Below are 13,301 nucleotides of genomic sequence, written 5' to 3' on the forward strand. Positions count from 1 at the left end.
CTGTATTTTCCTTTTTAGTATTTCTACTTCCAATAGGTGGCACTAGAGTTCCAGTTCTCTTTCTCTGTAAAGAGGCAATTGCCCTATAAGTCTCCTTACGCTTGCATATCAGGCATGGCACTCTTCACAAGGAGAAACATTACCCCTTAGCCCATGGCTTTAGTTTGCCAAACACATTCTGGTCTGGTAGCAACGTCAAATAATAAATCTGACAAATTAAAATAATTAGCCATCTCTCTGCCATATTTTGATCCTAATGAAGGGCACAGTTAATTATAGTTATAATTATACATCGCTAATATCTTTACTATTTTCGTGTCTGTGTGAACTTCTGTAGCAGTCATACCGTTATAGATGATTTCCCTGCTGTGTTTCCATGCTTCAACAATGACTTTGACAGTTTCCTTTGTGACACGATCTGCAGAGAAAAAGAGAACATATTAGTCATGTAAAATAGATATAGCTATTCATCTTAATAGCTCTACAATGAACTTGTCACAACAGAAAAAAATAACTTTTTTTCTATATCACCTTTTTATCTTACAAGAATATTATATGAAATGTAAAGCAGTGACTAAAGCAAAATATGCAATATTCTTATTCTGTGGCACTGGCTCGATGAATGTGAATAAAATGTGTGTTTTGCAGCTGGAAAACAAGAAATATTATGTAAAAGTAGATTCACTTTCAGAGACAGAATATGGAAAATAGGTACATAGCACAGATGGCTGACACAGGAGTGGATAATGACAGCTTGGGGCCCCTGTGCAAGAAATGAGTCTGGGCCCCCTTCCTTTTATGGCGACAAAGCTACACATATATATAATAGAGAGAGAGAGAGAGAGACACACACACATGCATGTATATATATTACATAGTCTCCTTTATTATGTACTAGCTGAAGAGCCCGGCGCTGCCCAGGCATAGTAATTAACTACGGTTAGTTGTAACAAATTATAATGATTATATCTATATATACTGTATATATATATATATATATATAAAAAAAGAGAAGAGCCAGCACCGTGTTTATTGTGATTGATCTAGGCTGCTGTGCACACTCACGGCAGCCCCGCCCTGCCCCAGGCTTTATTTATTTTTGCATCCATGTCTGAGCCTGCATTGCCGTTCATCTGTGTTTGCTGGTTGGGCAGTGTGTGGGGGTCAAACCTAAGATGTCTGTGTTCAGACCTGGTTGGCCTTTATCTGCATCTGCTCCATCTGGCTGCACGGGAGTGATACAGATATGCTTCAGGTATGGATTGCATTTGATATGGTCTTGCTTTTAAAACATTTAGGAGGCCGCAATGGCACAGTGAATAATTAAAAATGTAGAGTAGGACCCCCCATATGAGATTGCCTTGGCGTGGCGGGGTGGCTCAATATATTGATCAATATTTTGCTAAATGTCTCATTTTGAATGCAGTAAGATATGTGCATATGCACCTCATGTTATGCGTTCTGACCACTGGCAGTGCTGGCTCTTCTCTTTTTTTATAATATATATATATATATATATATATATATAGCTGAGTATAGAGCTCCGCCCACTCCGCATAGCCACATTCACTATAATATCCCACATCATCCCGTCAGCCAGAGCCACCGGACTACTACCCCTAATATCCCACATCATCCCATCAGCCAGAGCCACCGGACAACTACCGCTAATATCCCACATCATTCTGTCAGCCAGAGCCACCAGACAACTACCATTAATATCCCACATCATCCCGTCAGCCAGAGCCACCAGACAACTACCATTAATATCCCACATCATCCCGTCAGCCACAGCCATCAGGCTACTATCCCTAATATCCCACATCATCGCATCAGCCTGGGGTCAGAACCAGAGTGCTAAGTGGAATGGTCCTAACTTCCATACCGGACATTCCCTTTAAGAGAGGCCTGGTGTCAGATCCAGAGCGCTGAGTGGATTTGCCCTGACTTCCATACCAATGATTCCTTTAATAGAGGCCTGGGGTGAGAATCAGAACGCTGAGGGATTTACCATAACTTCCATACCGAAGATCCCTTTAAGAGAGGCCTGGGGTCAGTATCAAAGCGCAAAGTGGATTTGCTCTCACTTTCATACCGGGGATCCCTTTAAGAGGGGCCTGGGATCAGAACCAGAGCGCTGAGTGGATTTGCCCTGACCTGACTTGCATACCAATGATCCCTTTATTAGAACCCTGGGGTCAGAATCAGAGCGCTGAGGGATTTGCCCTAACTTCCATACCAGAGCATTTGAAGGCAATTGTCCTGACTTCCATACCGGAGATCCCTTTAAGAAAGGCCTGGGGTCAGAACCAGAACGCTGAGTGGAATTGCCCTAAATTCCATATGTGATAAAACACTCCGGGATCGCCTTTGCTGGGGTCAAAGGTCACGTGCATTCAGCATGAAACAGGCGCAGAGCTGGGATTCGTGTATAACTGACCCTGGGTCAGGTTTATTAACGGTGAAAGCAATGCAAAAGGAAATAAAACATAAAACAAATCCTTGCCTGTCCGGCACTAACTAAACAATGGACAACCTAACTACCAACTGGCGGGCTTCTCCCGTCCAGCCAAACCACAGTTGCAGTGGGCACTGCTTCCACTCACGTGTGTCTCTCACACAGACAGGCTCTCTGTGTTCCCAGGCTGAGACACTCACACAACCACCTGACATCCTTTTATATCCACCTCCCATTATCCATTAGTAAGCAGGTGCGATACTGACCAGACTAGGCCACATAGGAAAGGAATCTGGGCGAGATATACCTGCCCTCATCCACTATTCCCACATGATTCTCACATACCAAAGATCCCTTTAAGAGAAGCTGGGATCAGAACCACAGAGCTGAGTGGAATGGTCCTAACTTCCATACCAGAGATCCCTTTAAGAGAGGCCTGGGGTCAAAACCAAAGTGCTGGATGGATTTGCTCTGACTTCCATACCAATGATCCCTTTAAGAGGGAAGATGTGCCTATATGATGGAGGATGTGTGATGTGTATATGGGCACAGGAGGGGTGGATTCATTTCTGTCATGTGCTCTGCCCCTTTCTGGTGGGCAGACAATGGCTGGGAGCTTATGTTCCCGGGGATGCTAGATTTCTCCCACCATGTCAGTGTCTGCTGAGGTGTTGTCAAGTGGGAAAACTTGCTCATAGCAACCAATCACAGCTCAGCTTCTTTTAACCAGCTCTGGTGAAATGAGAGATGCTTAGTGATTGGTTGCAAGGAAAACTTGCTCATAGCAACCAATCATAGCTCAGCTTCTTTTGAACAGCTCTGCTGAAATGAAAGATGCTTCTTGATTGGTTGGTGATACACACACACACATTCAGTTTTATATATAGAGATATTGCCTTCCCCTGTTATACTATGCCCTCTCTTGTTATGTACAGTACCGTCCCTTACATATTGTATTATATAGAGTCCTGCTTTTATTACATACCCTCCTGTCTTGTTAGATGTATAATGCAATGATGGCTGATGGAGCATGGGAAAGCTTATCTGCTGGAGGAGCTGATGAACTGGTCGTCTGATCACAGGCTCCTCCATCAGCAGTCATTTTATATCTAATCAGAGAGGGGACTATGTAATAAAAGAGGGTGCTGTGAATAACAAACTTAACAAGAATACACTAAAATTAACAAGAATACAGTGGTACATAAGAGCAGAGGAAGCTGTATAATTAAGGACGGCACCATATAAATAGCTAGAGAGGATGGTACGTAATAAGGGACAGTGTTAAACATAATAAATGAGGAAACTATGTAACTAAGGATGGTGTTATACAGAGTTAGTGAGTACACTATATACTTAAGGACTGTGTTATACATAATAAGTGAGTACACTATATACTAAGGGACTGTGTTAGACATAAGCGATAATAATGTCTTCCTCCACCTCCCCCTGTTCCTAAGTCCATTATAAGCCCCCCTTCCTCCCATCCCAACCCCCTACACCCCTCATTGTCCTCCTCCCCCGCATCCCATTATTGTCCTCTCCCCCATCCCATCATTGCCCTCTTCACCACCTCCATCATTGCCTTCTCCCCACCACTATCATTGCTTTCTCCCCTGCCACACCATCATTCCCCATTCCACCACCTCCATCATTTCCTCCTCCCCCACCACCCCATCATTGTCTCTCCCTCCACCACTCCCATCATTACCCATTCCACCACCACCATCATTTCCTCCTCCCCCACCACCCCATTATTGCCCTTTCCACCACCACCATCATTGCCTTTTCCTCCACAACCCCCATCATTGCCTCCTTCCCCATCACTCCGATCATTGCCTTTCCACTACCACCAACATTGCCACCTCCCCATCTCCATCATTTCCTTCTCCCCTACCCCATCATTGCCCTTTGCACCACTTCCATCTTTTCCTCCTCCTGACCACCCCCATCATTGCCCTCTCCATCACCCCCATCATTGCTTTCTCCCCATCACCCCATCATTGCCTTCTCCCCATCACCTCCATCACTGCCCTCTCCATCAGCCCCATCATTGCTTTCTCCCCATCACCCCCATAATTGCCCTCTCCGTCACCCCCATCATTGTCCTCTCCATCACCCCCATCATTACCTTCTACCCATCACCCCATCTTTGCCTTCTCCCCATAACCCCCATCATTGCCCTCTCCATCACCTCCATCATTGATTGCCCTCTCCATCACCTCCATTATGGCCATCTCCTCATCACCCCCACCATGGCCTTCTCCCCATCATTGCCTTCTTCCCATCACCACCATCATTGCCTTCTCCCCATCACCCCCATCATTGCCCTCTCCATCACCTCATCATGGCCTTCTCCCCATCTCCTCCATCATGGCCTTCTCCCCATCACCCCCATCATTGCCCTCTCCCCAATCACCTCCATCATTGCCCTCTCCATCACCCTCATCATTGCCTTCTCCCCTTCACCCCCATCATTGCCTTCTTCCCATCACCCAAATCATGGCCTACTGTTATGAATGAGTCACCGTAGGAGGCAAAAACAGAAATACTAGCTAAGTCCAGAAAACCAGAGAAGTTGGCAGCTATCGGATTGCAGACCCCTGAACCTATCAACAACCACTAGCAGTAGCCGTGGGGGGTTCCTACGGTGCCCTAGACCCCTCAATCACAGCCAGAGAACTGTTGAGTTCATTTTTCCCTTCACCATTGAGGTCTGATGAACTCCCTCCTCTGGTGAAGGAAGGTAGTGAGGCTGATTACCAAACACATGGGCAGCTAGTTGATGACTGGGTGACTGGAATTGAGGACTGGATATAAGGCTGCCGAAGCCCTTCTTCCTGGCTGGTGATTTTCCTGCTGGATTCTTGGAGACCAGTCTGATTCCTGCATCTCAAAGCTAAGTTTTTCTGCTCTGCTTGGTACTCTTCAGTTTTGTTTTTGTTTTGCCTTGTTTTTTTGGGAGTTCTGCCATCCCTGGCCGGGGGTTAGCTGAACTCCATTTTTGTCTCTGATCTGTTGATATTTTGCTCTGTCTTCAGAATATACCTGAGTGCTGATATACTCTTTTGAAGCCTAGCGACTTCAGGGCCTGTTTTTCCTATCAGTCGGTTGGCTCATTTTGATAGGGTTTTTGCGGATGGCAGACAGCAGCTTTCCTATCCTGTCCTATGTAGTTAGCTTGGGCCCCATCATTTGCTCAACCTATCTTTCTATCTGTGTTAGTGTTTTCATCTTGCTTCACCGTCATTATATGTTGGGGGCTGCCTATTGCTTTGGAGTCTGCTCTGGGGCAGTTTAGTTTTTCCACTTTCTGTCTTTAGGCTATATAGTTCTCCGGCTGTGATCGAGGGGTCTAGGGCACCGTAGGAACCCCCCACGGCTACTGCTAGTTGTTGTGGATAGGTTCAGGGGTCTGCAATCCGATAGCTGCCAACATCTCTGGTTTTTCTGGACTTAGCTGGTATTTTGTTTTTTCCTCCTTCAGTGACTCATCATAACAGAATCACCAGCCATACCGCAGATCCTAGGGTACTCAATAGCAGGAGAGAATTGTAAAAAAAAGAAAAAAAAAAAAAAGGAAAAAAAAAAGTGTCAGAATTTTTTTTTTTTTTGTGTGTGCATATTTTTTCCTCTATATCTCTGAGGCCGTAGGAAGAATTTTTCTCTCAATGGAGATGAAGCAATTGTCTGATCATGTGGAGCAGCTCGCTGCTGAAGTGCGGGGAATTTCCGCCTATCTTGCTCATTCACATGCTGCTGAACCAAAGATTCCCACTCCTGATGTATTTTTGGGGGATCGGTCTAAATTCTTGAATTTCAAGAATAATTGTAAATTATTTTTTGCCTTGAAGCCTAACTCGTCGGGGAACTCCGCGCAGCAGGTTAAAATTGTCATCTCTTTGCTGCGCGGCGATCCCCAGGATTGGGCGTTTTCTTTGAAACCTGATGATCCTATTCTGAATAATGTGAACGCATTTTTTCAAGCCTTGGGGTTGTTGTATGATGAACCTAATGCTATTGATCAGGCTGAAAAGACCCTGTTGGCATTAAGCCAGGGTCGGGATTCGGCAGAGTTGTACTGTCAAAAATTCCGAAACTGGGCGGTCCTTACTACCTGGAATGATGGTGCCTTGGCAGCCCTCTTTCGGAAGGGTTTGTCAGAAACTGTAAAAGATACTATGGTGAGATTTCCTGTTCCCTCTGGTCTTGACGATTCTATGTCATTAGCCATTCAGGTGGATCGGCGTTTACGTGAACGCAAAACTACACGAGAGATGTTGCCACCTGTTGAACAAATGTCTGAACCTATGCAATGTGATAGAGTTTTGTCTAGGGCGCAACGTCAGGAGTTCAGAAGGCGTAATAAGCTGTGTTTTTTTTGTGGAGATGCCTCGCATATTATTTCTGTCTGCCCTAAACGAGAGAAACGTTGTGCACACACGTTTTCTGTGGGTGGTGTTCAACCCAAGTTTCTTCTGGCAATTACTCTGATCTGCTCCCTGTCCACATTTTCCGCCAAGGCTTTTGTGGATTCAGGAACAGCTCTTAACCTGATGGACTTGGATTTTGCTAAACGTTGTGGATTTCCTATGACACCTCTGCGGACGCCTATCCCTTTGAGGGGTATTGATGCTACTCCTTTGGCGAAGAATAAACCTCAGTTTTGGACCCAGGTGGTAATGCGGGTCGCCCCAGACCATCAAGAAAATTGCAGATTCTTGGTGTTGCATGATTTGCATGATACCATTGTTCTGGGGTTTCCCTGGTTGCAAATTCATAATCCAGTTCTGGATTGGAAATCTTTGTCTGTGGTGAGTTGGGGTTGTCGGTGTGCCCTTAGTGATGCTCCTGTTTTCTCCACCTCTCCCCAGTCGCATGATGTTCCTGACTATTTGGCTGACTTTTATGATGTATTTAGTGAGAATGAGTCTGCGTCTTTGCCTCCTCATAGGAGTTATGACTGTGCAATTGAGCTGAACTCGGGGTGTAAATTCCCCAAGGGTCGGCTTTTCAATTTATCTGTACCCGAGCACGAGGCTATGCGATCCTATATTAAGGAGGCATTGGAGAAGGGTCATATTAGACCATCCTCTTCACCCTTAGGTGCTGGGTTTTTTTTCGTGGCTAAAAAGGATGGTTCATTTAGGCCTTGTATTGACTATCGTGCCATCAACAAAATTACTGTTAAATATCAGTATCCGTTACCCCTGATTTCTGATCTATTCTCCAGAGTTAAAGGTGCTTGCTGGTTTACCAAGCTTGACCTCAGGGGGGCGTATAATCTTATTTGCATTAAGCATGGGGATGAATGGAAGACGGCGTTTAATACTCCGGAGGGACATTTTGAGTACCTGGTGATGCCTTTTGGGCTCACTAATGCCCCTTCTGTCTTCCAGTGCTTCATGAACGATATATTCCGAGACTTTGTGGATACATTTTTGATTATCTATCTGGATGATATTTTGATCTTCTCCAAGAATTGGGACTCTCATGTGGAACATGTTCGGACTGTGTTCCGGATTTTGAGGGAGAATTCCCTGTATGTCAAGGGATCGAAATGCCTTTTTGGGGTACAGAGGATTTCATTTTTTGGATTTATTTTGTCTCTGTCAACTATTGAAATGGACCCGGCCAAGGTACAGGCCATTTATGATTGGGTTCAGCCCACTTCTTTGAAGGCCCTCCAGAAGTTTTTGGGTTTTGCTAATTTTTATCGGAAATTTATAGCTAATTTTTCTGGTATTGCCAAGCCATTGACGGATTTGACTAGGAAGGGTGCTGATGTGCTGAATTGGTCTCCGGAGGCTGTTTCTTCCTTTCAGGAGCTGAAGCGAAGATTCACTTCTGCTCCGGTTTTGCGGCAACTTGATGTCTTACTCCCGTTTCAGGTGGAGGTGGACGCTTCTGAGATTGGTGCAGGAGCGGTGTTGTCCCAAAAAGATCCTGTGACATCTAAAATGAATCCTTGTGCTTTCTTTTCCCGAAAGGTCTCCCCATCCGAACGTAACTATGATGTGGGGAATCGGGAACTGTTGGCCATGAAATGGGCATTTGAGGAGTGGAGACATTGGTTGGAGGGAGCCAAACACCAAGTCGTGGTCCTTACTGACCACAAGAATTTGATTTACCTGGAGTCGGCCAAGCGCTTGAATCCTAGACAGGCTAGGTGGGCCTTGTTTTTCACACGTTTTGATTTTGTGGTCTCTTTTCTTCCGGGCACTAAGAATGTCAAGGCAGACGCCCTCTCTAGGAGTTTCCTTGCTGATTCTCCTGTGGTGACTAAGCCTGCTACCATCTTAGGTGAGGGGGTAGTTCTTTCTGCCATCTCGCCCGATTTGAGACGTGCTCTGGAAGAGTTTCAGGAGGACAAACCTGAGCATTGTCCCAGTGTAAAGTTGTATGTTCCTGACCAGTGGAGGAAGAGAGTGATGTCTGAAGTTCATTGCTCTGCATTGGCTGGTCATCCAGGTATTTTTGGTACTAGAGATCTGGTGAGTCGGTCTTTTTGGTGGTCCGCCTTGTCTCATGATGTCAGGAATTTTGTGCAGTCCTGTGGGACTTGCTACCGGTCTAAACCTTGTTCTCGCTCTAGTGGCTTGTTGATGCCTTTGCCGGTGCCCAGGAGGCCTTGGACCCATATTTCAATGGATTTTATCTCTGATATGCCTGTCTCTCAGAGAATGACTGTTATTTGGGTGATTTGTGATAGATTCTCTAAGATGGTCCATCTTGTACCACTCCCTAAGTTGCCATCTTCCTCTTAGTTGGTGCCCTTGATTTTGCAACAGGTGGTTCGCTTGCACGGGATTCCTGAGAACATTGTATCTGACAGAGGAGTTCAGTTTGTGTCTAGATTTTGGAGGACTTTCTGTTCCAAGCTGGGAATTCAGTTGTCCTTCTCCACTGCGTTTCACCCTCAGACCAATGGGCAGACGGAGAGAACAAACCAGACTTTGGAGTCGTATTTGAGATGTTTTATTTCTGCCGATCAGGATGATTGGGTTTCATTTTTGCCCTTGGCCGAATTTGCTTTAAATAATAGAGCTAGTTCTGCCACTTTGATGTCACCTTTTTTTGTAACTTTGGTTTTCACCCTCGATTTTCTTCAGGGCAGGTGGAGCCGTCTGCCTGCCCAGGTGTTGACACTGTGGTGGAGAGAATGCACCAGATCTGGGACCAAGTAGTGGATAAGTTGTCTCTCTCCCAGGAAAAGGCCCAGCGGTTTTCCAACCGGCGTAGGACCGTTGGTCCCCAGTTTAAGGTGGGTGATATGGTTTGGTTGTCATCAAAAAATATCGCTATGAAGGTGGCTTCTCCTAAGTTTAAGCCTAGATTTATTGGACCTTACAAGATTTTGGAGATCATTAATCCGGTCTCTTTTCGGTTGGCTCTTCCTGTCACATTTAAAATTCATAATGTGTTTCATAAGTCCTTGTTGAAGAGGTTTGTTGAACCAGTAGTTCCTGTGGTGGCACCTCCTGACCCTATATTGGTTGAAGGTAACATGGAATATGAGGTAGAGAAGATACTGGATTCCTGTCTGGCTAGACAGAGACTCCAGTATTTGGTTAAGTGGAAGGGTTATGGTCAGGAGGATAATTCCTGGGTCTCTGCCTCTGATATTCATGCTGAAAGATTGGTGCGTGCCTTTCATCGGGCTCACCCAGATCGCCCTGGTGGCATGGATGAGGGTTCGGTGACCCCTCCTCAAGGGGGAGGTACTGTTGTGAGTTCATTTTTCCCTTCAACATTGAGGTCTGATGAAATCCCTCCTCTGGTGAAGGAAGGTAGTGAGGCTGATTACCAAACACATGGGCAGCTAGTTGATGACTGGGTGGCTGGAATTGAGGACTGGATATAAGGCTGCCGACGCCCTTCTTCCTGGCTGGTGATTTTCCTGCTGGATTCTTGGAGACCAGTCTGATTCCTGCATCTCAAAGCTAAGTTTTTCTGCTCTGCTTGGTACTCTTCAGTTTTGTTTTTGTTTTGCCTTGTTTTTTTGGGAGTTCTGCCATCCCCGGCCGGGGGTGAGCTGAACTCCATTTTTGTCTCTGATCTGTTGATATTTTGCTCTGTCTTCAGAATATACCTGAGTGCTGATATAGTCTTTTGAAGCCTAGCGACTTCAGGGCCTGTTTTTCCTATCAGTCGGTTGGCTCATTTTGATAGGGTTTTTGCGGATGGCAGACAGCAGCTTTCCTATCCTGTCCTGTCCTATGTAGTTAGGTTGGGCCCCATCATTTGCTCAACCTATCTTTCTATCTGTGTTAGTGTTTTCATCTTGCTTCACCGTCATTATATGTTGGGGGCTGCCTATTGCTTTGGGGTCTGCTCTGGGGCAGTTTAGTTTTTCCCCTTTCTGTCTTTAGGCTATATAGTTCTCCGGCTGTGATCGAGGGGTCTAGGGCACCGTAGGAACCCCCCACGGCTACTGCTAGTTGTTGTGGATAGGTTCAGGGGTCTGCAATCCGATAGCTGCCAACCTCTCTGGTTTTTCTGGACTTAGCTGGTATTTTGTTTTTTCCTCCTTCGGTGACTCATCATAACAGAGAACTAAATAGCCTAAAGACAGAAAGGGAAATCTAAACTGCCCCAGAGCAGACCCCAAAGCAATAGGCAACCCCCAACATATAATGACGGTGAAGCAAGATAGAAAGATAGGCAGAGCAAATGATGGGGCCCAAGCTAACTAAATAGGACAGGATAGAAAAGCTGCTGTCTGCAATCCGCCAAAACCATATCAAAACAAGAGCCAACAGACTGATAGGGAAAAAAGCCCTGAAGATGCTAGGCTTCAAAAAGACTATATAAGTACTCAGGTATTTTCTGAAGACAGAGCAAAAAAGAATTCAGCTCACACCAGCAGGGAATGGCAGAAATCCAGAAAAACAAGGCAAAACAAAACCAAAACACAAATGCAAAAAGCAGAGCAGAAAACTTAGCTTTTGAGGAGCAGGAATCAGACTGGTCTCCTAGAATCCCTCTGAGAAATAACCAGCAAGGCAGAAGGGTGTCGGCTGCCTTATATCCAGTCAGCAATTCCAGTCACCCAGTCATCATCATCCTGCTCAGGTGCTTGGTAATCAGCCTCACTACCTTCCTTCACCAGAAGAGGGAGTTCATCAGACCTCAATGGTGAAGGGGAAAATGAACTCACAACAGCCTACTCCCCATCATTGCCTTCTCCCCATCTCCTCCATCATCGCCTTCTCCATCACCCCCATCATTGCCCTCTCCCCATCACCTCCATCATTGCCCTCTCCATCACCCCCATCATTGCCTTCTCCTCCATCTACACACACATAGACACACACACCAACATTCACCTGTCTGCACATTCCCCTGCAGTGCTACACATGCACGCACTAACACACCACCACTCATCTCTATACACACACACACACACACACACACACACATACAGGCAGCACCTCTGACCTGTCCTGTCATGATCCAGTGTTGGATCTGGCGGTATTAAAAGCACAAAGTGAACTTTTTTTACTTTGGTTAAGTTCAAAGATGTTTTGACTGTCCCCGGTGGTGGTTAGTGGTATTGCACCTTAGGTTGGGTTGCACTTAGTTATGGTTCAGGTGTGGGGCCCTATAAATGGGTCTCAGGGTGTTCACTCTCTGCTGGTGATATTTCTTGCTGAATTGTTGGAGAGCCTGGTGGAAGGATGGAGCTGGATAGGAGTCCTGCGCAGTCAGCCAGAGAGAACGAGTGCCAGCTAATGGTGTCTGCAGGAAGGACTGGCATGGCCTGGTGGAGTCGCAGTTTATGGTGTCGGCGGGAAGTGCGGGCATGGCTTAGAGGAGTGGCGACTAGGAAGAGAGTTGCACTCAGCATGCTCCACTTGGTTGCTGAGAACTGGACTCGAGCATGCTTGGATTCTTGGCAGAGGCTGGACTCATCTTGGGACTCTGTGTACTGGACTGCTGCAAGTGGTGATGGACTCTGCTCCCAGGCTGCACGATGGTGACGGATCCAGTTATGGTGATGGATCAGGGTGGAGGAGAAGATGCACACAGGTGGTGGGCTCTGTTGCTAGGAGCGCACGCAACAGAGCAAAGCTAAGTGGTGTTTCCCCTGTATTGTCTTTCCTCATGTGTGTTATTAGTGCAGTGGTGGGATTAGTCTCCGCACCAACCCATTCCCTAGTGAGGGTTTAGGGTCAGGGCGAGCAAGGGGTTAAGGTTCGTGTGCGGCGACAGGTTCGGAGCCTGTATAGGGAATGTTAGGAGTGCAGGGACACTGGCTCAGGGAGCTTAGGAGGTCTCCATGTCCCCATTCCCTACCGCAGGGCCCACCATTGTTAAAGTTACCCAGGTTCCCCCTTTATTATTTATTATTTGTATTTATAACGTGTAATACCTAAATTCGCCAGGTGGAGGCGGCGTATCCACCTGCACGTTTTATTATTTAAATTCGCCCCACTGGAGGCGGTGTATCCAGGGTCACGTGTGTTATGGGTTCACCTTGCGGCATCATCTGCGACCTGACACACGTGATCATGACATGTCCGCACCGCAGGCACTCCCGCAGCATCACCGGCACCCATGCTTCCTCTCTCTTCCACAGCTGGCCGCTTAATGATGACATCATCCAGCGGCGCTGCTGTCTATGTGAGAGGAAGCGAGGGCACCGGCAGAATGGATCGCTGCAGCTCTGCTGCTATTTTCTCTTGTAGGCAGCGGAGCTGCAGGAATCGTTTCCTGCCGGCCGCACATGAGGGCAATCTGGTCAGGGGTCCCCCCGGATCTTCGGGGCCAGATACACAGGCCAGATTGCCCTCATTATTAGCCTCCCTGCAGGGGCCCCTGGAGTCTCTGAGCCGTGCTGCAG

At 46.6% G+C, this 13,301-nt stretch overlaps 1 protein-coding gene across 2 annotated transcripts in view; it reads right to left on the reverse strand.

Annotated features, from left to right (window-relative positions):
* Nucleotides 1–13,301, reverse strand: part of CPNE4 (copine 4) — a 662,462-nt gene that overhangs the window by 275,721 nt on the left and 373,440 nt on the right. For both annotated transcript variants that reach the window (XM_073569453.1, XM_073569446.1), the window contains exon 4: nucleotides 347–418. In XM_073569453.1, the coding sequence (XP_073425554.1) occupies nucleotides 347–418 (72 nt within the window). The remainder of the gene's footprint in view (nucleotides 1–346; nucleotides 419–13,301) is intronic.

This window comes from Dendrobates tinctorius, unplaced genomic scaffold (assembly GCF_039654945.1).
Source record: "Dendrobates tinctorius isolate UK_male_01 unplaced genomic scaffold, ASM3965494v1 ptg000005l, whole genome shotgun sequence".
Classification (NCBI taxonomy): domain Eukaryota; kingdom Metazoa; phylum Chordata; class Amphibia; order Anura; family Dendrobatidae; genus Dendrobates; species Dendrobates tinctorius.